Here is a 26,468-nt window from a genome sequence, read left to right as displayed (position 1 = left end):
AATACGTCATATAAGATAAAGCTACTTTTCCGAAGATGAACCGAGTACAGCTGATTAGCTACGAAAATAGCCGAGTTCTAATGTTCATTCCGTATTGTTTGAAAAACGTGTTTCCCGCCGTATAGAATTTTCCAGAAAGCTATCTTGTAGAGTTATCACGACAGAAGTGAAAGATTTTAGCATGGAAAGTGACTTAAAACGAACCGCTCGGCTGGAATACCTAAAACTACGGCAATCCAAGCAATCAGAGAAAATCGAAGCGGTGAAGGTACTCAGAATTTGCACTTGATCTCCCAAAGACAAAATGTGCATCGTTCTTCACTCTTGCAATAAGCTTATCTACAAATATCTTTATCTAAATGTACTTTTATATGAACCTGAAACTTCACTTATTACCTCCGTAACATTTTATCGGAAGTTGTACTCTGTTTCTGATCTATTTTACCCGTATTTTTACGATGTAACTTCTGTAGCAAAAGAGTGAGTTTTGAATGAAATGCATTCCCTCGACTGAAACAAGATGAAATCAGCCTGTTGTTACTTCGATCTCTTTGAGAAAGAACTGTACTCTCTTGTGATGCTGTACTCTAAAGCTAATCTGCTCAACTACAATCGTTATGTGTTTTTAAAAGCTTTCTTTATTTTTAAATAGCAATTTCATTGTCAAGCAAGCTGTTTGTTTTCATTTAATTTACTGTGGGTCATGTGATTATACTGTACCACGGTAGTCCAAATTAATGGAAGAAAATTGTTTGCTGTAATGGAAATGTTTGTGAACCCTTTAACTTTCAATTTCTAGTTGTTAACTCTCCCCAGGAGCTGCCACACATTTCCTTGTAAATAAGTTATGAGAATTTGGTGTTAGGTCTAGCTGACAACTACCTGATAAGTTTGAGTATTCTCGTTAACTGTTTGCTGGGTAATGTATTGGTATTGTAGGGAGAAGGTACAAGTTAATCACTTCTGGAAGTTAGAATTTTAAAGGGCAGTGAATTTATAACTTAGATGTTAGTCTTATATTATTTTTTAATTAATAAACTTGATTTTTGTTTATTTTTGACCCTTCAGACCTGTTTTAGAGACAATCAACAAGGCATCAAAGAACAGCTGTTGAAAAGAAACCAATTACAAAAGGGTGAAAAGCAGCAAGTGGTGCCCGAAATATCACCAGCTGAACACCTTCCCTCGACAAGAAAGGTATAAAGAGTTTCAATAATGTCATGTTGAATTGTAAAAGCAAGTATTGTGTGTATAATGCTGGTAAAACTTGAAAGAAAATTATGTTGCTGTTTACTTATCCCTTTCGCTCCTGAGGAATGAATAGTAATTCTCTTTACAGTCTATTATACAGTTTTTATGATTTTAGTTTAGAGAATTTGGTATTGGATCAACTAATATTTCCCTAATGAATATTTTCTTTTATCACATCACTCGCAGCACCCACGGGCAAGATAAAGCGAATCCTATGTTCTGATTGGCTACCTGAGCAGGCAAGATGGGCCTATCTTGCCCACTCGGGATTGCCTGCATTGATCCCATGCATGAAAAAAATAGAATTAGAACTATGTTCATAATTCTTGGACAATTTCGGTGATAGAAACATGAAAAGTAGCAGAAGACAGTCAAAACAAAGAAAACAGAAATGACTCTAGTGAGTTTATTGTGCTACAAACACAGTTGGCTTTCTTTCCAAGCTCTCAAAGTAAACAAGCCATTCCTAATTCTCATTAAAGCGAAATGTTTTTCCAATATGATAAATCTTTTAACCAAGCTTGTTCAGTCAAGATGGCAGGATATTAGCCTCTTTCTTTTTTTTTTTTTTTGCATTTTTGTGGACCGAGACTTCGTCTCGGTCCATAAAAATGCAAAGAAAGGACTCGGCCAATATCCAGCCATCTTGACCTCACGCTTGGTCGATAACTTATGTTTGTTCCAATCTCTTTTCCAACTGAAATTGTAATGACAAATTCTGTCATTGTCACTCATGGGAGAGTAACTTCACTTCAAATTTTGTGTATCAGAAGAGTGGAATTAAGTTACTATGCTCTGGTGTTTTCTTTCTTTAACCAGAGTTCTGTCTACAGCGGTTTTGGACACGGTACTCAACACACAGTTTTAAGGACCCTATATACCGTGCAGTCTCTTCCGCAGTTCTTTACATGGTCTCCTCTGCAGCAAAACTATATGGTAGGTGAAAAAGATTTTTGAGTTCAAGGTCTGTGCCATAAGTTATGGACCAAATTTTATCCACTCCCATTTATGCCTCAAGTGTGAGGGCCGTAAATCTTAATGGAAAAAACAAGATTCCATAACTTACTTTATGGACCAAGAAAATGAGGTAAGTAAGATGTTTACCTGTATTATATCTCTGGGTTCAAATAGAGGGGGAAGAACAGTTGGACCAAACTTAACAGCCCTTTAACCCTAAAAGTGACTAGCATCTAATTTCTCTTTACAATATTATCCCTGAATCATACATTAAGGTCAGGAGAATAATGAAAATGATCACCAACTACAGAAACTCTTGATTAAGAAGTAGATTCTCCTTGTCAGCATCTTAGAAATTGTGTAGAGAACAGTATGGAGGAAAAATTATCCAGACAGATGTTAGGGAGTGAAAAGTTTAAGCAAGCCATACAGTGGAATGCAGCCAGCTAATTGACCAATAGTATCACACACTGAATGGTATTTTCTTATAACCAGGTGGAAGATGAAACAGTCCTGCACAATATTCCTTACATGGGAGAAGAAGTTTTGGACCAGGATGGATCTTTTATCGAAGAGCTCATCAAAAACTATGAGGGGAGAGTTCACAACACTCCAGAACATGGTAAAACACACTTCTACTTAGATTTTATACTTGTTTTTAACCCTCTTGATCCCAAAATCTCATTAGTAAATCTCCTTACTGTCTGCCATACAATTCTTATGATGTTAGTTTGGAGAATTTGGCATTGGATCAACTGATAATCTGATATTTTTTATTCTCTTGCTTGCTTCTAACCATTTTCACTGCATTACCGCAGTAGGGTAGGACTAGAATGGAACATATGCGAACCATGCGAGTAGTCCACCCAATAAATCCCTCCCATCCCACCAGAGGACATCTGTCACACAGTAATCTCGTGCGTGGGAAATTAACGTCTCCTACCCCTAACCCTGTAGGAGATGGACCTCCATTTATTCATCCCTATCTGAGAAGACTAGAATATCTAACCATTTCTTGATGTTATAGAAAGGTAGCATATTCTTCTCAATTATTTTAAGACCTTCGAGTGTTGGTCCGGCCAGGGCTTGAACCGTCAACCTCCCGCGCAACAGTCCAGCGCTCTATCCATTAAGCTAACCAGGAGGCAGTTAGCTCAATGGATAGAGCGATACTGATGCATCGATATTGTAAGGAAAAAAGTTTTCATGGTCACTCATGGGAGTTATACTGTAAAGGGTTAACTGTCTAACTTTGCAATTGGCCCAGCTAGCAAGTACTAAATTTCATTCACAAAATTGCTTCCTTTCCATTTTGTCCAGTGTTTGATGAAGCAGCCCTCACAGATGATCTACTTCTGCAGCTGGTTGACGCATTGAAAAAACACAAGAAGTCTGCTCAGGAGAACACAGAAAGTGAAACAAAAACAGATGAGGAGAAAGAAACCACTGAAGGTATGTGTGACTGTTACTCTCAATTCACAAAAGAGTGTTAATGACTCATTGTAAATCCTAGCCTGCAGTGCCCGCGTATTTTGGGCGCACGAGTTCACATTTCCGTATTAGGCTGCCATCTTAGATTTGGTAACTGGAGGATTGAGGCGAGGAAATATTTGCTGAGGGAGTAGGTGTTAAGTGGAAAAAAAGGCCACTTGGGAGAGGGAGGGGAAGGAATATTTTTTCCTTCCCCTCCCTCTCCCCCGTTGCCCATTCTTCCACTTAACACCTACTCCCTTGGCAAATATTTCCTCGCCCCAATCCTCCACAGTTACCAAACCTAAGATGGCGGCCTAATACGAAAATGTGCGCTCGTGCGCCCAAAATACGCCGGCACTGCAGGCTATGTAAATCCAACACAATATTTTAATCTTAAGAACGGCCACTATCTAATTTCTCCTCACAATATCACCCCTGAATCACACATTAAGGTCAGGAGAAAAAAGGAAATGATCAAGAACTAAATAAGCTCTTGATTGTTAAACACTCTCTCCTTGTCAGCACCTTAGGAAGTATACATGTGTAGAGAGCAGTAAAGAGACTTGTGTTTGAGGCAACTTAACTGTTAAGCTTTATATGGTATCTAATTCCATCACAAAAAAAAAAAAAAAAAAAAAACCACCAGAGTACTTTTCAATTCTGGCTGCATGCATTAAAAACAAATTAAAATGAGTGAATCTTTATTTAAACAGATACAAGCAAACATTTAAATTTACAAATACAAAACAATGCAGGGCTCCTAATATAAAATAATCGACACCTTTTTATAAAACATTGTTTGAAATGCTCTGTTTTTACAGCTGGTAAAATAAAATTGTGCCCTCTCTTGCCAAGTACCCATATTTTCTTTTAAGGAAGGAGATCACTCATGCAGTGATTGAATTATGTTTGTCAAATAGAACCTGTTCTATAGCTTAACCACCTTCTATTCAAATCTAAAGAACAGTTAAATAGCATCTGAAGAACTGATTCCTGGTCAGTCAAAAGTTCCTGTTGAGAACTGCCAACCTCCTGCAAAGTGCATTTTACTACTGTATTGTGTTATGGTAGTTATTGATTTGTAAAGAATTTTTGTTATTTTCTTATAACTTGGTAGAGGCTGATTGCTTACCAAAAGATGAAGAAAAACCACCAGGAGAAACAGGGGAGACGCATGATGAACTGTTTGATGCCATAGCATCTCTGTTTCCTGATAAAGGTTTAACTGGTGCAGAAGTTTACCGAAGGTAAACGTCATGTTTTGGTATAGATGTACATTTCTTTGTCTTCTTGGGTTTCAAACCCTTGCAAGGGCCATTTTGTTGTGTTTTAAGGCAAAATACGTGAGTCGTACAAGGTGTATAGTTAGGGATGGGGCCCACAATGCCTCAAGACTCAAGATCTAGAGGTCTGGGTTGAGCACTGGTTGTATCAATGTCTTCTAAGGCAAGACACTTCACCCTCATGGTACATGCACCTCTCCTCACCCAGGAGTCAAAATGGGTAGTGGCCATCAGTTGGGGAAACCTCAGACTCAAAATGCAGAGAAGAAGCACAACCCCTAATATGGACTGACATCCCATCTGTGAGGGGAGCACTGATACCCCTAGTCCTGTCATATTCCTGAAACAAGGATTTTTTGTAAGGTAAAGGTGGTGCACCAAGGAAGGGGGGGGTGCACCAATACTACTCTTCATGCCTTATTTCTGAAACAAGGATCAGTTCTGGCAAGAAATTAAAAAAAAAAAAAAAAAAAAAAAAAAAGGATGGGCTTTCTGGCTTGGTAGGCCAGGGCTTATCCTGGTGTCCTTGACATGAAGTGGTGAGGAGTATTACTACTCCCCCCCTGGATGGGATACTAGTCCATTGTAAGGTTGCCCCCCCCCCCCAGCATTTCATCAAACTTCCCTGACAATTCCCCAGCACCCACTCTTACTCTTGGGTGGGTCCCCCTGTAAATGTTAGGTTTCCTGTGTACTGGGCCCAGTCTCTGCCAAGGTTTTGTCATTTGCCACAAGGTCAAACCTTGGCACACATGTGTTTTTTATTGCTTGTTATTTTCGCCTTTATTTTTCGGATAAAAATCATTTAACTAGATTCACATCAAATGAATAGAACATTACAGAATAATTATGGATATTGTAGCTGCAATTTTCAAGGTTATGGACTAGGACACATTGCTTGTTTGTAGGATTTCTCATACGGTATTGACACTGAATTGACAGCAGTTACACTCCTTTTCTGACTTGTATGTAGACTGATTTTATTTGTCACTGGACTTGTTTCTGTTATTTCTCTAAAGGTACAAGAATGTGCTGGATCGTAAGAATGGGGAATTACCACCAGAATGCACTCCAAACATTGACAGGTCAGGAGATAGATGACATTATGTCAGATCAGATCTGAAGTTTTTCGTGCCCTTGAAATTTATACAGAATTCTTTGTAGTAATGTCCACTGTTACCTCAATTGTTTTTTATCATTATAATCTTTTAATATTGGCTGAGTCAAGGACATTATCAGTATTTCTTCAAATGAGAGGATTTGTTATTTTTTCTTATAGTCCTATGGCACAATCTGTTTCAAGAGAGCAAAGTCTGCACTCTTTTCACATGCTGTTCTGCAGAAGATGTTACAAGTATGATTGCTTTATGCATGGTGAGGAGGGGTGATCTTTATTGCCCTAATGAATGATATTTTTATGGAAAGCATGTGGATAATTAATGTTTATAAAGTTGTTTTCGATAAATGGCTTGGACCTAGGAATGGGAATTGATCATGTTGTGGGATAGTCCAGTAAAATGGGGTGGGGATCCTTGAAATTCATTGTTCTAAGAGATAGTGATTGGCATTCATTGATCTGGATGGAAGTCATCATCAGATGGGGTGGCAATTAAGGTTTATACCTGATGTGTGATTAAGCCCAAAATTAATGTGACATGTGAATTTTACAGAAAGGCAAAGGTATGGTGAGATTTTCGGTTTTCCCTTTTAGATTTGTGAGGTGTGAAATACTGTTTAAAGAACACCTACTGGAGTTTTTCTGATTTTCTGCATGTGGAGTGGGGTCAGAGTCAAGTGACTAATGATCACTTTCTCTCACATTGTTGACACAGGAGTCTCTGCAGTAAATGGTTTGAACCCGGGGGTAACATGTGAAGGTGTAGTCTGATCGTCCGGGTGAGTGTAGTCCTGAGAAGGACTGTTGTCGGTGGTAGTGACTGACGTTTCGACAACCTGTGCGGAAGTCATCATCAGAGTCAAGTGATGTCATCTGATGATGACTTTCGCACAGGTTGTCGAAACGTCAGTCACTACCACCGACAACAGTCCTTCTCAGGACTACACTCACCCGGACGATCAGACTACACCTTCACACAGGAGTCTCTGTCATTAAAATAAAAATTGTCGCTTTTTAGGACTGTCCTCTTGGGAATTATCACACTATCTGATTGGCTGTCTATTTTTTGTCATACAGTGTGCAACGTAATTTAAATGAAATAACTTTGATTAAATTGCTGCATTTTTTGTTTTATCCAGGATGGAGAACACTTCCTACACAGATCAAGCGAAAGGTACAGATTTTTTTAACGTTACAATGTTGCCGTGTCTATACATTACACCAAATAAATTTGAAGATGGCTTTTCTTTTTCTAGTTTATTTTTTTTTAGTCTGGTTTGGACAGGGCTTAACAATGCTCATACAGCTGTATTTTCCAGAAATTTGGTCATTTGAAAAACATCGTTTCAGAATTTTAAAGTCTTTTTCTTGTTCACAGAGCCCTGTTGATTTACAAGAAACAAACCCGTGTGGAACTGAGTGCTATATGCATGTTAAGGTATGTTCACAATATCAGATGTCAAAGGTAATCCGTGTTCGCACTTGTTTTGATTTACTTTGCTCTGAGATTGGTCATTAAAATCGCGCCGCTCGCTCAACCAATCAGATATAAGACTAGCATCAATCACGACTTGGTCACGTGCGTTTTCCCGCGCTTTAGGCAGTTTGGTTGTTTTTACTCTGTGTTCTCATTGGCTCTTCAAGGCATTTTCCTTTCTTCTGATTGGCCGTTTTGATTACTTTGATTTGGTTTTACGACAACAAGTTGAAAAGCGCTCTAAATAATTTTAATAGCCACTTCACTCATTGCAACAGAGTGTTCACGAAGGAGAAGAAGACAGCAAGTCATCTGAGTCAGTCAGCACGAGACGAAGAAGTCGAGTTAGCAGCAAAGACAACAAAGGTGGAAAGGGAAACCCTAAAGGTTCAGGATTTCCAAGTCCAGAGAAAACAGCGGTAAATGATTTTTCAAGACCCTCTGATCGTTCTTAAAAAAATTTAAGCAAAGGGGCCTATACTGGTTGGTTTAAGGCATGGCTAACATTTTTATGAGTTCAGCGACTTTTTAAACCAAAAATTCTTAGTCTCTATTAAGGATGTGAAAAATAGAGCAGTTTTCAATTGAGTGTCGAAAGTAATCCGGGGTTGATTTGTTTTTGCCTTACTTTACTCTGTGATTGGTCCAGAAAACTCGCGCCATTCCTCAACCAATCAAATGCAAGCTAAAACCTATCAAGACTTGGTCGCCCGCGTTTTCCCGCGCTTAAACAGTTTGTTCGGTTTTACTTTAAGTTCTCATTGGCTCTTAAAGATATCTTCCCTCCTGATTGGCCATTGCTATTGTTTTGGTTTTGGTTTTACGACAGTCGGTCAAATGAAATGTGTCACCCCGTTTAAATGAGTTTCTACTCAATAACGCCATGTACCATGCAAAATAACTTTCAACTTGAAGGAGGCTGCAAAATATTAGTTTGGGAAAGTGGAAAAAAGAAAAGAGACAATGATAAACTAATATGGATCAAAGATGGAAAATATTCAAGTGTGTTGTAAATTACTACTAAATACATATGTTTGGTGAGATTGAAAAACGCAGAAGAGACACAAATAACCTGAAGTGGATCAAGGGAAGCTAAGGATGGAAAAGATTACGATGGATTGTAAATTATCATAAAACATGAACGTAGAGAGATGGAAAAAGAAAAAAAGGATTCTGATAGACTAAGAAGGAGAGAGAGTGACAAAGGATGAAGAGGATTGAAACAGATTTTTCCAGCCATCACGCGTGAGATCCCCTGCCTAAAATAGATATTTTTTGTTTTAATTCCTTTTCACTGAATTTATATTATTTTATTCTTCAAAGACTGAGGGAAGCAACACAGATCATTTGCTTGCAACTACTGAATGGACGGGAGCCGAGGCTTCGTTATTCCGTGTTTTGAGGCCAATCTACTGTAACAACTATTGCAGTATTGCAAATTTAATTCGAACAAAAACTTGTAAAGAGGTAAGGAGCGTAGAATTTACAATAGGTCTTTCCCGAAAGACCTGTTACTCAAATGTCGCCCTATCATCGCAGCTCTTCCGGTTAGCAACGGGTGGCACAACAAAAGTTCGTGCTGTTTATCGTCATTACTCGATTTTTCAGTCGACATCTCGAGCCATTGTCCGGTAGTACTGGAACTCAGTCGCGGAGGCGATACTGGTGCGAATTTGATTCAAACTTCGGTGCATCATCGTACCCTCTATGGCTCAGCGTCGGGTAGCACGAAAAAACGTTGTGCCACTCGATGTTGCTCGACGACGGCGTGTCTAGAAGCATTGCAAACTCGATTATGAAGGCACCAAGTTGATTAAAACTTCGCGCTACCTTCTCACATGTAACTTAACTCTGAACTAGCCTGTTTTCACCAAAGCTCGTTTATGGTAGTCGAATCTGGCGGAAAGTTTTAGATGCGAAGAAGATTAATGGTTTGGGTGTCAGTGATTTTAGCGTATTGAAAATTGCCTCTCATTTTACAGGTATACCTGAGAGCATTACAAGAGTCGCATGAGCCGTTACCAACTGCAGATGATCAGGATACTCCACCAAGAAAGAAGAAAAGAAAACACAGGTCTGCTTCTATACAAACTAAATAAGAGCCTACCATTTAAGAAAGGGAGACGTTTATTCGAGGGGGAGGGGTGCTTGTTTGACACTTTGGCGCAGTGGGTAGGAGCTTGTTCGGGGGAGGGCGCTTACCAGAGTGTGGGCGCATATTGGAGGAAATACGGTCATTTTTATGATGTAGGTTTGAAGAATTTGGCATTGGTTCAACTGATAATCCCCTAATTTATATTGTTCTTTGATCACTTGTCTGCTTGATTTTGTATTGATAATGTGAGGAGAAATTCATTTGGTCACTCATGGAGTTGAGGCTTAAATTTTTTTATTTACGAAGAGGATAACGTCCAGCTGCCATTGAGATTGCCCTTACATGTCTCTCATACCAAACATGATGTACAGTACTTTATAATGAGAAAGTGTGTTTCATTTGTTTCTTCTGCAGGATGTGGTCTCTTCATTGTAGAAAGATTCAGCTAAAGAAAGGTAAGGAAGGGAACATTTTGCAACTTTCAGAAAAACCGAAAATTTATCTTCTTGAAAAATCCTAGAAAATCACTAATCTACTTTTTAAAGTTCCCGCAATATGGAGTTGCTTTAGTTAAGGAGCTTCTTAAAGTAGACTGTCTATCTTTGCCACCGTATAATTGAAAGCATCCGTACTAGCTCTTTGTTCATGTGTTTGTATCTTTTTCAGACAGTACCTCTACTCATGTGTACAACTACATTCCTTGTGACCATCCTGGGCAGCCATGTGATCAGTCGTGCATCTGTGTTGCAACTCAGAACTTTTGTGAAAAGTTCTGTCAGTGCAGCACCGATTGTAAGTCGTTTTCATTCCAAGGAGTAACTTGCAACTGAATTTGAAAAGTAACCTGGCATTTCGTTGGTTTGGTTAAACTTAGCTCTGTGATTGGTCCTGAAAACTCGCGTCATCCTCTCAACCAATCAGATGTAGAACTAACATCAATCCCGAGTTGGTCGCCCGCGTTTTCCCGCGCTTTGGACAGGTTGGGTACTAACTTGACTAATCAGGTGCTAGAGTGAAACCAACCGTGGCATGGTTACTCGCGCTTTCCTTCGCTTCAAACATTAAGCTTCTTTTCACTTTGAGCCGAGCGTGATAAGTTTGGTTGCTAATCAGAACAACTGTAAGCAAAGTGAACGACCAATAGGAATGTGAATCTTATACACGTGACCCCAAAAGAGCGCGGGAAAACGCCACTGATTTTTGCATTTGATAAGCTGAGAACGTATCGTTAGTTTACTAAGCAAAACCGAAGCAATTCCAGATTACTAAACTCTCACTTAAAATCAGATTAAAAAGATATTGTTTAGGTTTACTTCAGTGCTTTATTTCCTCGTTAAAGACTAGCACTTGTTCTATAATTTTTGCTATGTTTATGTGTGGAGCTGTTACTGAGACATGAGTTCAATGATATCAACTGTCCCTCCCCTTTCCAGGTCAAAATCGTTTCCCTGGCTGCCGCTGCAAAGCTCAGTGCAACACCAAGCAGTGCCCATGCTTCTTAGCGGTCAGAGAGTGTGACCCAGACCTCTGTGGGACTTGTGGTGCTGGTAAGTAAAGAGAAAAGCTCTCTGATCGTCGTGTTGTCGTCCAGTTTGTTAATTGAACCAGGAAATTTTGCGGGTGAGGCAGTTTTTGCGCTATGAAAAGGCTACTTTCAACTCGTTGGGTTTCACAAACTATTCATTTGGTAGGTTAGAATAAGACAAAAGAGGTAAAAAGAAATTGAGAAGGCACAAGGATGGTTAAGGATAGAGAAGATTGATTGAAACTTGACCGGCCAATTCCCTGCGCAAAATTTCAAAGGAAAATACAAGAAAAAACCAAATACTGGTTGGACAAGATAGAAAAACACCTGAGAGTCAATAGAAAACCAAGAAGGAACAAGAATGAATGAGGATGCAGGAGATTACCACAGATTACAAACACAAACTCGAAAAGTTTAAACTTCATTTTGCATTATGGAATGACTACGACGTTACGACATAGGTTTTCTAACTTTATGGCGTTGTTTGTTCAGGACAAAAAGTGAATGTTGTGAATTTCCTTCTTTAGATTGCTTTGATGGAGCCACTAACATTAGCTGTAGAAATGTCGGGCTACAACGTGGTCAAAGAAAGGTTCATACCTCATTTGTACATTGAGTAATTTTTTTACAACCTCGTTCCCAGGGTCCCTCATCTTCCAGCCCCACCGAGCAACGTTATTGGCAAATACTGTGATATCACTAGCTCTAGGGGACGGGAAGATGAGAGATCCTGGGAACGAGGTTTTTTTTTTTTTTTTTTTATTTAGTGTACTGTTGAAGATTTCTTACGTTTTTATCTTTCAAACTACAATTTTTCTCTTTCTCTCCTCCCCCCCCCCCCCACCCCCATCTCGGTATTTCTTTGTGTATTCACGCGTTGTGCGCGTGATATCATAGTATCTACCAATAACGTCGACAGATTTGTCATTGGAAACTGACATGGACACTTTTGCATACTTTGTTGTTATCGTTTTTCGGAATTAATTTTAGTTTTAGAGCTTTCTTCTATTGCAAATTTGTTTTGGGATGGGAATCAAAGTAGTTTCGAAATATTTGTATGAGCCAAATGTTGTACTCAATGTTGTTAATTTTAAAAGGCTTTATGACAGCATTTATGAAGGAGTTAGGCATTAGCTTCTTTTTTGGTGAAAGGATTGTTTTATGTGCAGCAAGCTAACACACAATTACACTTTGGTTTTTCCAGCATCTGTTGCTTGCCCCCTCTGATGTGGCTGGTTGGGGAATTTATATCAAGGAGCCTTGTAAGAAGAACGATTTCATCGGCGAGTACTGTGGAGAGGTAGGAAAATTGTTTTCTTTGCCTTCTTATAATGCACATATAGCAGTCACTTCATTCGTTGTCTTTACCGTGGTCGTTACGCGTCACGCCAGTTGCACACGCACACGCTGGAGAGTTGGCGCCGAGAAACAGCAATGCCGATATTCTTTGACTAAGTCGCTTAAAAAAGAAATGAGAGATTGTTTTTTTCCTTTCCAAATTATGACAAATGAGAATCTTAACATTTTTCTACTTTCGTTTGTTTTGCCATCAGATTATCTCGCAGGACGAGGCCGACCGCAGAGGAAAAGTTTACGACAAGTACATGTGCAGCTTTCTCTTCAATTTGAACAATGGTAGGGAAAGAGGAATGTCACATTTCGTTTAATTTTCTAAAAATAATTCGTTACTCTGAACCATTTCAATGTTACTGTTAGGGTTTAAATCCTCGCAGTTTTTTTCTTCTACGCTCGCGTCAATTGTGTAGCATTTCTCTGTTAAATCTTGTTGAATTTGCTTCATTTTCAGACTTTGTTGTTGACGCTACTCGTAAAGGAAACAAAATTAGGTTTGCAAACCATTCCATCAGTCCGAACTGTTATGCCAAAGGTGAGAGATCATTGGACGTCTTTGTTTCTGTGGTGTTGTATGCTGGTAACCTCAAGTTTCAGTTACAAACAAAAGAAAACACCATGTTTGATGTTGAATCCAAGGGTGTTCCGAAGTTCATTCTAAATCCGCTTCTAAAGTTCAGTCCAAATCCGGTCCCGAAATCCAGTCTAGATTTGGTCCAGAAGTCCATTCCAAATCGATCACACTGATCGATACAACACTACTGTCCTTAAAGCTGTACGCCATTGACATAGGAATTAGTGACATCATCCAAATTTTAGTTTTGAAAAATTCGTTAAAATCGTTTAAAACGCATAGTCTCACACGTTTGCTACTAACGGAGGGTTAAAAGGTTCAACTCTGATAACGTCCACTGAATTACTTAGTAGCTATGCCAGAGAACACGTTGTAGCAAGCGAGAAACAAACTGAAAACCCAGCGCTTTGTTCCATTTCAGTAATGATGGTAAACGGGGACCATAGAATTGGAATATTTGCCAAACGTGACATCGAGGTTGGAGAGGAACTATTCTTCGACTACAGGTAAAGAAAGAAAAGCTACTTCCTCTTCATAAGCTGGCATATTTTCTTCAAATGAAAGGTCGATCGATTGTCACGAGTGCGGGACTTATTTTTTCGCACAAACTGAACGGAAACGGCAAAGGATGTCAGAACGGCAGTAGCTTTTTCCAACATTTTCGTGGGAAAAATAGGAAGAGGGAAATATCAACCAGAGCACAATAATACGGCGGCTCTCCAACGTGCAGGACGACTTTTTTTCTACCCCCGCAATGCATTCTCCTTGAGCGTGGCCCTTTCTGATCCCAGCAGTATAAACAATATTCAATAGATACGGCAAATCCGATAACGGGACCCCAACCAACCCTCCCCCCCCCCCCCCACCCCACAAAAAAATCTTTAAAAAGGGACGGGCTCCTGGCCGTGGATGGAGAGAAGAATATACGAGGCGAAGTAGCTTTCCACATGACACAATGCAAAGGGCAAAGCACTATCATGGCCTACTCTTTCAGAGGCAAGCGAGCTTGATTTGTGAATTTTCATATTTTCATTGCTTTTTTACTCATGTTACAGGTACAGTGCCACAGATGCCCTCAAGTTTGTTGGAATTGAGCGCGATGTAGACTTTGCTTTGAGATAAAAAGTTAACATGTATACATATTAAAAACAAAATAACGAATACAAACATTTAGCATATCTCTTTACAAAGGTAATTACTTTTGATAGAGAAAAATAAAAGTAACTTTTTCATTGTTTTTGGAAAGTAATGGTCGTATTGTGTGATGTTTATAGAATATATTAATGGAGTTACTCGGAAGGCTCCGACCGATTTGAAACTGGTTCATGGGGTCCTTGACGTTTCCGTCTGAGTTTGGGAGATTCTGCCTTTATCGAACGGGTCCATCCGATTTGGGACGGGTGCGTCCGATTTTGGACGATTTATTCCGATTTTGGACGGATATGTTTTTTTCAGTGATCTGTCAGCTTTCAGACTTCTTTTGTGTCAGTGAGTGGGCGAGTGACTACAAGATTAGCATTAGGAAGGATGTATTGTATGTTGTGTTAAAACCATTCCCTGCAGACCTGCAGAGGCTAAAAAGGCTAATCGCTTTACCTTATTTGATACAGGAGCTTTAGTGCATGGAAAAATCTTGTTGTCCTAAATTGGTCAGCCTTCAAATTTCTTTCGTTCTGTATTATTCCCAGTCGTATGCTCAGAACTGATAATGGGTTCTCTTTCCTCCTTAATTTCAAATAAAGAAGAACTTTTTCAGTTAAAAGTTATTTTTCAGGCTTGGAAACGTCGACGCTACTCGACTCACGCTTCATACGTCCTGCTCGAGTATTGTGTGGATTTTGTTCTACTGACGTCAGAGGGCGCGAAGCTTTGTATTCGGCTATGTGAAAGTAGTTGTGTAAATAAGCCATCGTAGATAAAGAAACGGATTTGTTTGTTTTGAGATGAAAGGACCCTGTCAACCGTTCGGAAATATTGGCCATCATTTGCATTCTGTCAGTAAGGCGACAGGAAAAGTGAAAGTTTTCTGTTGGACAGTTGCTACACTGTCCCGTTTACGGATGATTTTGACAACCATTGGCTACAAACTGTGGGCATTTGAAGTTTCCTTTTAATCGAATTATTTGGCTGGTTCAACTTGACGAGTTTGTTTAACAGCTGACTTACGCCAGGAGACGCCGAAATGTTATGGAAGCTCGTTGGTGACCTGAGACAAACAAGATGACTTCATTTTGTTTTTAGTACTGTGACAAGCAAAGCATTTTGCCACACGTTACGTGTTACATTGTACTTATTATTTGTCGTTTATATCGTTAATTACAGTTTGATACGTGCAGAGCAGCTGTTTATGTCAAATTCCAGCGTTCATGAAGTTATGTGTTTTGCCGAACATACACCAACAAAATTTTACATGACACAATGCTATGTAGAGAATGAAACATTGTGAAGGCAGTTCAAAAGTTGAAACTTTGTTGCTTAAACTTGTTTTCATGCTTCCAAGCCATTGTGAATAAAATGGCAGATAGTGAAGTACTTCAAGGGGAAGCCAAGAGTGTTCAAAGTAACACTGTTACAGTACTGGTCGAAACACCGGTAATCATTACGGAGGAGGCCAACGAAAGCGATGGAAAATCTCGTACATCGTCGATCGCCTGGTCGTCTTCTCCGAGTTTGAATCAAAGAAGTGCGGAAAAGTTTCGAAGTTTAAAACGGCGATCATCAGTGGAAAATTTTGGACAATTTGGCTTCTTGGTTCCTGCTCTGTCTCTTGTTCCTCATGCTGACGGGGTAGGCTTAAAACTTTATTTGTTTATTTAGATAATAAAGCTTAGAGAAAATTAACCATTCAATAGTGCCTACATATAGGTCGTGTATTGCGGTGGGCAGCTTTTTGCGTTGAAAAATTTTCCCTAATTTGATCAATGAACTGTCACTACATGATAATTATAATTAAAGAGTTTAGTGTGCGTGTTAATTATTCGAGAATTTCAAGAGATGTTTTGTAATTAGGCCAAAATTGTGCAATCGGAATATCTCGTTGATCGACTCTTAGAAGTTAGACATGTCTTGAAATTATGATCGTGATTATAAATTATTTAATGAGCTTGGTGATAAAATCTAAATCTATTAGCCCAAGGGCTTAATAGTATGTCTTAAAGATACGTATACACCACCAGCATTACTGGATAATAAGGTGATTTTATGGAATGGGGCCAAACTCAGTTATCTTACATGAACTGTACTTCTTAAGAAGAAGGCAACAGTAAATTGTAAACTGTAAGAAGATGAATTCTACTCATATTTTGATTGGTTCTTTGTTTTGATCTATCTGCTTACAGTCACATAGATGAGGTCACCATTAAGAACTTTTCATTTCGTTATCACATTAAACGAATAGATTCCGTTTTGCGGTAGGACTGTACAGGAACAGATCATGGAGGACGTTAAAATCTCGGTTGCGCTTTGTGTGCCATTTTTTTTCTTACCAAATTTTGACATCATCTGTGCCACATTACTGCACAGGCCCACAGTAAAAGGGAATCTATTTGTTAAATAAAGGCCATCATTTATGGGCACAACCAGTAAAATCCAGCTTGTAAGCATCATGCAAAGTTATTTTGTTGTGAATGACTACTTTACTTAACCTTTTGCCTTCCAAGGTCTGTTGTCATGGCACCACATACGTACATTTTGATAAGAAATTAAAGTTATCCAGAGTTCATCTTTGATATGTTTCGTGTTTTCAGGCTGATGCTCTCACCCAGCAGTTTGGTGATCTTCAAGGTAGTCACAGAGAACTAAAACTAGCCTCAGCTCACATTGATGATGCACTCAAGGGAAGGTAATGGTAATCAGTAGTAATTAAAACAGAAAGCAATCCCCTGCTGATGCATGTGGATCCAAAATAGGACTCCATCAGCAAATACCTAAAGTATGATGTCACCAAGTTCCCTGGGAAATTGGAAGTTTTTCTGTCATGTCAGTTCATGTCACAAGAATCTGTAGTCCTCTTCTAATTTCCTAACATGAAGTCTCCAGAGGGTCCCCTATACCCCGTCGGAAAACTCAGTCACCTAAAAAATATTTGGCCTTTTCACACGTCATGAATAATATATCCAAAACTCTTTCACATTCAGGCAAAATTTAGGATAATCATGTTGAATTAATATTCTTACTTTTTCTCGTCTTGACAAGTCTTGCACAACAAAAGATGATGCAATTATTTATTGAAGAGAAGTAGATGGGTCTCCCTCTCCAAAGGATGTTGTGTGGGAGACACAGTTGCCTAACCAATAGCGTTCATGTCACAAGAATCTGTAGTCCTCTTCTAATTTCCTCACATGCAGTCTCCAGAGGGAGACTCCCACAGTGCCTGTCTCTCCATTTAAAGTATAAATGGGTTATTGTGCAGGTGAATTGTCAGGGGGGTCTGAAGAAATGCTGGGTGGGGGAGAGGGGGGAATCTAGGAGGAGTAACAACATGACAAAGGTCACTGGACAAGCTCTAGTGCCTTGTCCCTGTGAGTCACCTGGCTTGAGGGTAGACCACTCCTGGGAATGTCACAGAGTTGAAGTAGCACGAATCCATGATTTTACAGTAGATTAACTCAATTTAAGTAGAATTATGGATAAAAATCATGCTGTCTTTATTTTTTATTTTTACTCCAGAGGAAGCTATGGGAAAGCTCGTTCATACTTTAAACCAAGGCTTGCACAAAGGTAGATAACAACCATTTTATGAAATCATGAATAAGGTGTTCTTTAAACTTTATTGTTAAAATAAAATTTTATTATAACTGTACTAGAGCCATATTTATGATCAGTAACAGTCTTAGGTTGTAAAGCAATCTTTAATTATTATTTCTGATGATGAATTTTTTTACAGATGCTTTGATATTTTGGACAATCCCTGGTTTCGTTACCTTATCATCTGGAATTCCCTACTACATTCCTTTCTTATCTTCTTTGAACCTCCAACCATTCAAGTGTCAAGGTGACTTGGTTGAAATGCAATTCATTTGTACTACAATTGCAATCATTTGTATTTTCTTGTCTATTATCATCATCACTGTTCTCATTACCAAGATTAGACTAGTCACTGCCATCATCACTATTATCATTTAAAGGGGCATGGCTAGAGGATTAATATTTTGTGAATAAACTCTCTTTTTTTGCAAATAATGTCTCTGAATGTCACGGTGTGTTTGTAAGTGCCATAACTTTAAGTGTTGTAATGTAATGCAGGGTGAATGTAGAGAATTCTATGACTAAGTATCTTAATGCTTATAAATGTAGTAAATGTAAGTAGTATTCTTTGTGTGGTTATAATTAAAAAAATAAAATAAAAAAGTGAAAACTAGCTAGAGGGATTCCTAGGGTGTACATACTGACAAATCAGTGTGTAATCATACTTTCTGTTAATGCCCCTTAGGTATAAAATTCTAGACAAATTTCAGTTTCTGAGGGACTGTGTACCTACCCCTCACCTTACCCAATATTAGGGGAGGGGTCAGTGCGCACTTGTTCAGACACTGAAATTGAACCAAAATTTCTAGCCACAAACTCCCATGAGCATGGCTTGTATTAGGAAATGAAATAGAGGAAAATTTATGGAGGAAAAAAAAAACTGCTTGACCATCAAGATATTGCTTGAGACTTTCACATCGATGCTGGAGAAATTACTCTGATCTCCAAACACTTTCAATTGATAATTCACATGGTGTTCTACTGCTTCCCCAGAGTTCATCCATTTGTCTACGTTTTGAATATGTCCTGTATTATGCTGTTCATGTTTGATCTTGTGGTGCACATTATCTTTTTGACGTGGCCTGTGTTCTGGTCAAGACGCACCGAAGGAGGCTGGTGGAATGGGTGAGAATTTATTTCACTGCTTGTCATGATTTAAAAATTTAAAGAATTAACAGTCATGCAATCGACTAAATGAGTAAAGAAAAAAAATGTATTTTTAAAAACAAAGAACTTGATCTGATTAATTTATTATAATCTTCCAAAAAGATCACAGTAGAATGGCTTCTGCTAGATGGACAGTTACTGGAACATAACACAATTTTTCCTTTGTTAACCTTGGCATTTGCTGAGGCATAGCATTTTTTGCAGGGATTTATCTTCACTTAAAAGTCGAGAATTTCCTAAGGAGATAATCTGGAGTGCTTTGAGTTAATAATGCTGTGACAGTCATGATAGTGCGGAAACTGCACGCACTGCAAGTACCTCCTGTTGTTTGTCATAAATCCTTAGAAAACTGGACAACCAGAGGCACTTACAGTGTGTGACTGGTTTTTGTCTTGTCACAAGAGTTTCAATATTATTAGTATTTTTATTTTTTCATTATTCAGGGTTGAATTTGTACTAGTTTGCTGTTTCACTGCGGATTTTGTGTTGCTGGTAATATCCAGGTTTTTAGGAAAGGTAAGTTGAAATACTAAAAATGCTCTTAACTTGCATTTATTTAAATGCCTGATGAAGTCTTGTGTTTGAAATTTTATGTAACAACTGCATTTCCCTGATTCTTTCTCCACAGTATATACCACCCATTTTTAGATCTTTCAGATTAGCACTTATTTTGTGTAAAGTGAAGAATATTCAACATATTTTTAATGTGAGTATTCCCAAAGTAGATCAAATTTCATATCTGAAAACAGTAATGTATGGAAGAAAATTGTCAGCAAATGTCATTAATTGTGATTTCTAAGACACCTTATTTTATGGCAATAGATGAAAATTTGATTCTTGTAAGCAAGTTATTTTGTACTTGAGAATGAAAAGATCCTTATTCCATGCATTCCCATGTATGGTATGACATTAAACTTAATAACTTTCTTACAGTATTTTTTGGATATCTTGCATATTTTTCAGGTATTAATGACAATTGGTTTCAAGCTTTCAAAGGTAACTGTGTCTTCTTTGGCTGTTATCATGCTTACTCTGAAATCAAATATTTTTAATAATTCAGACAAGGTTATAGCACCAAGTTGATGGAGTGGCTTCCCTTATGGGATGTGGTGGGTCCTAAAGAGGTCTTGCGGTGTATAGCCAGGTGCTTTTCCTCAAGTTTCTTAGTATTTTGTTGACAGGTGTCTGGAGGTGGGGTGTGGCCAGCAGCCATTTGATTTTTTCTCAATAACGAAAAGAGATGTCATTAACATTTGATTCATAACTCACCACAATAAGTCAGTGTTCTTTATCATTGACATGAATGCATCTTGAAGTGATTAGTTGTTCTACCTGTGGGTTTAAAGTTGAATAAATATTTTTCCCAGTGTTTAACATTGAATTTTTTTTCTTTTTCTAGTTATTTTTTATAATTCTAGTATTTGTTCTAATGTGTGCCTGTATTGGAGTTCACATTCTTATGGATGCTTATCAGTGCAATGGTCCTTTGGATAATTCATCGTCTACAACTTTCCATCACGGGTGAGATGTTTGATTTTACAGAGATGTCATTCCTTGGAAATGTGTAGACTGGTGGTGTTAGATTAAATGGTTCATTTCCCCACACCCCTCTGAAGGTGAAGGCTTGGGTCTAAGCCTGAGTCCAAGTCCTGCCTTGCATCATGTTGTTTTCTTGGGTAAGACATTTCCCCAACCCTCCCTCCCACCCATCCCACAGCACACTGTCGAGGGGGGGTGGAAACTGAACAAATTAACCTTCTCACTTCTTAGAGAGATCAAGACTCACTTTCTCCTCTTATTATCAATTCAATATCAAGCAGATGGGAGATGAGAATTAAGAAAAGTATCAACCAGGCAATTGTTATTTGACTCAGCACCACATTCTCGAACAAACCAGCATGGGGAGCATTTTTCATGAGATTTGTAGATGAAAGGGTTATGCCAACATTACAGTGTACCTTCTACCAATGACTCAACACTGTGTTTCTTACATGACAGAGGCTGTCAAAGTGCTCTTACCAAAAATCAGACAATCAGATTGCTTTATTACTAGTCCCACACTTGGTTTCTGATGTGTGTTTGTTGCTGACACTGTGTATTATCTTTAGGAAAAGAGTTCCGTGTTATGTACGGAGTGAAGAAAAAGTGTACCATGGGTATGAAATGACTATCATTTAGTGGGCCTGAAAATATCATCACAACTTTTGAACTTATAGTCACCAACAATTATCCTTTGTTCTTCTTATAAAAATCATTAAATATAAATCAGGGCTTGACACTTATGGTAGCCAACTAGCCACAGACTATAGAAATTCAGTTTTGGCTGGTGGCTTTTGATTTCCACCAGCCAGTTTGGCTAGGAAACAAACCGAAATTGTTGTAACATCTAAGCTGTCACTAGCAACTTGGCTAGTAAGTTGAAAAATTAGTGTCAAGCCCTGTAAATGGTTAATAGAAATACTTTTGCACACATTTGAAGTCTTCTCATTTCCTTGTCACTCTGCAGGATGTTGATACCATTTGCACACACTATCTTCCAATTTCCTTAAGATAACAAAATAATATATCTATAACTTGCATGTGTTATAGAGATGTTCTTTTTTTTATCTGCCTTTGTAGGGCTTTTGATGATGTGGCATATGGAATGCTGAGATTGTTTGTTCTGCTATCAACTGAAAATTTCCCGGTCAGTACATTACTGAAGTGCTGTACCTCAAATACACCTGTCATGCCAGTGTGACGTGCATGCACTTAGAAGATCCTCATAGGTCTGTTAATGATTTTTGTTGTCTTTGTTGAAACAGGAGGTGATGCTTCCAGCCCTTAGAGTGGAATCAGCATATTTTGTTTATTTTGGTAAGCTTTGGACAACTTATTTTTGTGAAGTTTGCTCCACAGGATATTTTTTTTATGGTGAATTTGTTATCATTATAATTAAAATTTGATACATTCTTTAAAATTTATAGGGCTGTTTGTATTTGTTGGTGTGTTCTTCCTCACAGCAATCCTACTGGCAATTGTGGTGGACAGCTATTGGTATGTTATCACTATTTTAGGGTGTCTACAGCCGTATCCAACGTTAACCAGTTTTTTTCTATGTTTATCAAGGGTTTATTCCAAAAAGCATGTTAAGAAAGAACGTTCCAGAGAGAGAGCTGAACTGGCAAAAGCTTGGAATCTTTTGGATCCTCTTGGAAGGGGTAAGTTCGCTGCTTTTCCCATGTCAGTCAATAAGTGGATCCCATCCATCTACCATTCAAATAAATAATCAGGGCTCGACACTAATGGTAGCCCACTAGCCACAGACTAGTAGAAATTCAGTTTTGGCCAATGGTTTTCGATTTCCACACGCCAGTTTGGCCAGTAAACAAACTGAAATTGTCACAACATCCAAGATGTCACTAGCCACTTGGCTAGTAAGTTGAAAAATTAGGGTTGAGCCCTAAAGAAAATGATCAGACTAATCAATCATTAATTGATCGATTTAATGATTGGTTGCTTTGACGAAAGGCTAACACTTGAAACGTCAGCTCTTGAAACTCTACAGGGGCCAACTAACATTATCAACTCAGATACAATGTATGTATGAAGTTCATATATTTATTTAGTATAATTTCAGAGCTGAGCAAAGAGTTTCCAGCAATCTGATTAGTCGAGCGGTTCCTTACATGACGCTATATAACCCGCTCCACGCGGTTTATATAAAATGTTAAAATAAAAAGTTAATAAATGTTACTAAAATGTTCTAATTTTAGAAATTTCTCTGTTGTTCAGCTCTGAAATTATACTAAAACAATTATTCACCTCAGGTTCGGTGAATATTGTCGAATAATCCCCTCGACTTCGTCTCGGGGATTATTCGACGATATTCACCTCGCCTTCGGCGAATAATTGTTAAATATACATTGTATCTGATTTATCATCACGGGTTGGATAACGAATCAACTTAACGGCCTGCTCCCAGTTGGCTTGTTAGCTCAATTGGTAGAGCGCTGCACTAGTATCGCAGAGGTCAGTGGTTCGAATCCCGTACAGGCCTGTTTTTTTTCAGGTCTGATTTTCGCTATTGCATAAATAGCGCTATCTACTGCGAAGGATCGTGCATCATACGTATTTCATACCGCAGTTCAAAATATATGAACTTCATATATTCATTGTATCTGATTTATCAACTCAGTTTATAAAACCAAATTATCTCAATAATACTCCAACCGACACAACACCCAGTACCACCGTTTCTCTACAAGCTTTCCCCCTTTCATCAAATGAAAGATCGTCATAAATATTTTTTTCCCCAGGAACGCTGAGTCTTGATGATGAAAAATTTACTTTGCTGTTTCACCTCTTGAAGCCAAAGGTAAGCTATTGTGTACACAGGTTAATGATCAGAAACAAAAACGCCTTCCTTTCTTTTAGTAACTGTGGTTTTATTTAACAAATCTTACGTGACCAGAAAAAACAAGCGCGCGCGGAAAAATAGTCTTTGCATTTGCTCACGTCAGCAGCGTACACCCATGGGAAAATGGGGGACGCTAAATTGACCAATCAGAGCGCGCGCTTTACTTTGGTTATGTTATAATAGTAACTGTGGTTTTATTTCTCTTCAGAACTCAGAGGCAGAGAATTTAGTTCTGATTGAAATGTTAGATGCCAATGGGGATGGCGAAGTAGATTCTTTTGAATGGACAACTATGTTGAGCAAGGTGGGAATTTGTGAATAATGGACAAATGGTTTACAGTCAAGTTGCCCGAGATCTAGAGTCATCTCGCCCGAAACCTGAGTCATGTTGCCCGAAATTTTTAGTCTTGTCGCCCGACAAAAAGAAAGTCAAGTCGCCCGAAGAAACAAATACCTGAAAGATCAGACTTACAGTCTGTAAATAGGCAACAAAGTTGAGAAATATTTATCACTAGAGCGCGACACCATAAAGATTCAAAAAGCGTTGTTCGTTTCTAACAACGAAATGAAGCGTTGTTCGGTTGGTATGTACTCGTTTCGTACTCGCAGACGTTTCCTACGCTTAAAAGACTTTATTTTGGTTTCTAACAATACCATGAAGACTACTATTTCCTCTACTAGGAAGAACCAATAGGAAGAACCAATAGGAAGAACCAATCAAAATGTGTGTATTATTCAACTAAAACTCTTGAATGACAAAACCTCTACTGGACTCTAATGATGATTTCCGATCAGGTTGTCGAAACGTCAGCTACTACAACGGGCAACAGTCCTTTTCAGAACCACTCTCACCCGAACGATCAGACAATAAATCCTGCAAGATCAACGGGCGGTGTCTTTCTGGGGGGTGAAAAGTAACCGGTCCAAGAATAGTTTTGTCTTTTTATTATTCGTTTATTGTTGTCCTGCAGGTTTTAAGTCTTGAATTTGAGGATGATGACGACCTCCTGTTACTAGATGAGACGGTAAGGCGATTTGATCTTACACGTGTGTATTTATTTGTGTGATCGTCCCTGACACTTCGTAACGCGTCCCTATTATGTTATGTTGCAGTTATTTGTACATTTTCGATCTTAAAATTGGAAGTATGTACAATAAATCTGTGAAATAGTGCTTTCCTTCGAAGACGTTTCATTGTAAAGTTGTTCGTGCTTTTAAAATGTGATATTTATGTACAATCTTTTTATCCATCTTCAGCCAGGTCTATCAAAGTGGATGATCAGTATTCGAGAAAGTGCCAAGTCCCTTTCTGAGGTACACTCTAAACACTGGCTGAACTAGGAACCATTCTTTTGCTGGCTCGGTGGCTAAACTGAGAAACATTTGTTTTGGAAGTAAAATGTGTGTACGAAAAGCAAATTTTTTTTTTCAGCTAAGCCATTTGCTTCTGTCGGACCAGTAAAATTTGTCTCCGGAGAATCCCTGTTTCCCGCGCAGCTGAACTGGCTAGACTGCTTCGGCAACAACAGTTTGCATCAGTTCTTGTTGTATTATGCTATATAATTGAGGCAACGTGTCCAAGCAGATATACTGTTGGAGTTAAGCTTTGATTTCCCACTACAGTGTAGTTTGTTTCATATTTCTGTATTAATATCGTGGCATCCTCTTTTCAGAGTATATTATTTTCGCGTTTCATCTTATTCCTCATCATTGTACACTGGTAAGTGTTTTGCATAATATTATTTTCGACTTTTCTTTTTTAAACAATCAGTGTACGTTTCATATGAAGATCCTTTAGAAATTTAGACTATATGGTGGATTTATATAAGTGCTCTTCCTTTGTGTAACAGTACGGTGTTTTCTTTCACACAGCATTCTGTTTGCTTTTAAATGGAAAGGACAAAATCAGCAGATTGAATTCATAGTACAAGGTTTGTCTTCAGTTACTGTCTAGTTTCTGTTGATTCTATAGTTGCTCTGATTTTTGGTGATGAATAAATCTTACAGTAATGCTAAAAAGGGGAAATGGAGATTAACTTTAAAAAGTCTGGTCGAAGTTTCCAATCGCAGTGTGTTTTAATCCTCATTTTTGCTCGTTTTAGGAAGCATTCCAAGTAATTTCTTTTCTCTTTTGTTTTTTTTTTAGTATTTAGAGGTGTTATTGTTACAACATTCTTGGTAAGTTTTCGTTTTCTTAGTGTTGGTAATGTAAACGAAAATAAGTAGCTGTGCAGTCTTTGTCATTCATTATTGCACGTCAGAGAAATTTTCAACTTAGTGTCGATAGTAATATACGCTCTTTGATTGGTCCAGAAAACTTGCGCCACTCTCTCAACCAATCAGATGTAAAACTAAAACCAATCATGACTTGGTCGCCCGCGTTTTCCCGCGCTTTGGGTATTGTTTTTACTTTGAGCTTTCATCGGTTCCTCAAGGTGTTTTTCTTTCTACTAATTGGCTGTTTTAATTACTTTGGTTTTACGACACTTGATAAAATTATCACATTTAAAGGGTGCTCAATTCTGTTGTTTAGTTTGAAGGTGGCACACGACTTGTAGCTTTAGGAAGACGAATATTACAACCTCACGAGATCGTGGACCTTTTCTTGGTGAGCAGTACAAAGAGTGTTTTGAGATATTTTTTTGCCTTGCCATCTTGACTCCAGCAATTTTCATTTCCTCTTCATTTTGCTCTTTACTCCACCCTCTCTTCCCTAGTGAAGGGATCTCCACCCTTCCCCCCCCCCATACCTTTTTAACTCTCTTCCTTCTTACAGGATTAGCAGCCATGGAACATGTCTTTTTTTATCTTTCAGGTCGTGTTAGCTTTCTGTTCAAACTTTGTTTGGTACACCAACTACCCAGAATTCTTCTGGTTCAGAGATTATGCGACAACAATTTCCAGCCTAGCTGTGTTTTGTCGCCTTCCATTCAACAACAGTCAGCTCAACCAAGCTGTTTCTATCTTCTTTAGGATCGCGCCAGTAATGGTGGATCTTCTGTGTCTTTTAGGAATAATTTTGTAAGTTCAAATCGTTAAATGCCAAGTCTG

At 38.5% G+C, this 26,468-nt stretch overlaps 2 protein-coding genes across 6 annotated transcripts in view; both read left to right on the top strand.

The window, feature by feature from the left end:
* The first annotated feature begins 58 nt into the window (after positions 1 to 58).
* LOC111323365 (histone-lysine N-methyltransferase EZH2) lies at positions 59 to 14,354 on the top strand. Of its 2 annotated transcripts, none has more exons than XM_088745767.1 (22): positions 59 to 268; positions 1,069 to 1,197; positions 2,071 to 2,187; positions 2,704 to 2,830; positions 3,529 to 3,660; positions 4,799 to 4,928; positions 5,984 to 6,049; positions 6,244 to 6,338; positions 7,221 to 7,255; positions 7,460 to 7,519; positions 7,816 to 7,977; positions 8,882 to 9,025; positions 9,541 to 9,632; positions 10,068 to 10,108; positions 10,320 to 10,445; positions 11,087 to 11,200; positions 11,706 to 11,770; positions 12,383 to 12,478; positions 12,732 to 12,813; positions 12,986 to 13,066; positions 13,527 to 13,611; positions 14,161 to 14,354. In XM_088745767.1, exons 1-22 carry the CDS (start codon positions 182 to 184, stop codon positions 14,225 to 14,227), a joined length of 2,133 nt encoding a protein of 710 aa, XP_088601893.1. In that variant the 5' UTR covers positions 59 to 181; the 3' UTR covers positions 14,228 to 14,354. The 2 variants fall into 2 exon arrangements, with proteins under 2 accessions (XP_088601893.1, XP_022782427.2); XM_022926692.2 differs by having other exon boundaries at positions 61 to 268; positions 7,837 to 7,977.
* A 591-nt stretch (positions 14,355 to 14,945) lies between these two features.
* Positions 14,946 to 26,468, top strand: part of LOC111323367 (uncharacterized) — a 23,597-nt gene continuing 12,074 nt past the window's right edge. For 2 of the 4 annotated variants that reach the window (XM_088745763.1, XM_088745762.1), the window contains exons 1-23: positions 14,946 to 15,892; positions 16,852 to 16,946; positions 17,774 to 17,824; positions 17,991 to 18,098; positions 18,845 to 18,976; positions 19,462 to 19,534; positions 19,647 to 19,724; positions 19,982 to 20,014; positions 20,418 to 20,539; positions 21,127 to 21,174; positions 21,638 to 21,704; positions 21,823 to 21,874; positions 21,985 to 22,054; positions 22,127 to 22,218; positions 23,317 to 23,375; positions 23,626 to 23,721; positions 24,389 to 24,442; positions 24,675 to 24,731; positions 25,091 to 25,137; positions 25,290 to 25,348; positions 25,564 to 25,595; positions 25,951 to 26,025; positions 26,233 to 26,438. In XM_088745763.1, coding sequence (XP_088601889.1) covers positions 15,620 to 15,892; positions 16,852 to 16,946; positions 17,774 to 17,824; positions 17,991 to 18,098; positions 18,845 to 18,976; positions 19,462 to 19,534; positions 19,647 to 19,724; positions 19,982 to 20,014; positions 20,418 to 20,539; positions 21,127 to 21,174; positions 21,638 to 21,704; positions 21,823 to 21,874; positions 21,985 to 22,054; positions 22,127 to 22,218; positions 23,317 to 23,375; positions 23,626 to 23,721; positions 24,389 to 24,442; positions 24,675 to 24,731; positions 25,091 to 25,137; positions 25,290 to 25,348; positions 25,564 to 25,595; positions 25,951 to 26,025; positions 26,233 to 26,438 — 1,979 coding nt within the window. In that variant the 5' untranslated portion in view covers positions 14,946 to 15,619. Of the gene's footprint in view, positions 15,893 to 16,658; positions 16,701 to 16,851; positions 16,947 to 17,773; positions 17,825 to 17,990; positions 18,099 to 18,844; positions 18,977 to 19,461; positions 19,535 to 19,646; positions 19,725 to 19,981; positions 20,015 to 20,417; positions 20,540 to 21,126; positions 21,175 to 21,637; positions 21,705 to 21,822; positions 21,875 to 21,984; positions 22,055 to 22,126; positions 22,219 to 23,316; positions 23,376 to 23,625; positions 23,722 to 24,388; positions 24,443 to 24,674; positions 24,732 to 25,090; positions 25,138 to 25,289; positions 25,349 to 25,563; positions 25,596 to 25,950; positions 26,026 to 26,232; positions 26,439 to 26,468 lie in introns of those variants that run through there. The other 2 variants (XM_088745761.1, XM_088745765.1) reach the window with 2 other exon arrangements.

Source organism: Stylophora pistillata, chromosome 14 (genome assembly GCF_964205215.1).
Source record: "Stylophora pistillata chromosome 14, jaStyPist1.2, whole genome shotgun sequence".
In the NCBI taxonomy this organism is placed as follows: domain Eukaryota; kingdom Metazoa; phylum Cnidaria; class Anthozoa; order Scleractinia; family Pocilloporidae; genus Stylophora; species Stylophora pistillata.
The sequence above is the reverse complement of the archived record's forward strand: the minus strand, read 5'-3'. Positions and strand labels throughout refer to the sequence as shown.

Coding starts and splice junctions, on each gene's coding strand:
- LOC111323365 (XM_088745767.1), top strand. CDS start 182: ATGGAAAGTGACTTAAAACGAACCGCTCGGCTGGAATACCTAAAACTA. Junction 9,026..9,540: donor GAACAAAAACTTGTAAAGAG/GTAAGGAGCGTA, acceptor CTCATTTTACAG/GTATACCTGAGAGCATTACA. Junction 11,201..11,705: donor CTGTGGGACTTGTGGTGCTG/GTAAGTAAAGAG, acceptor TTCCTTCTTTAG/ATTGCTTTGATGGAGCCACT.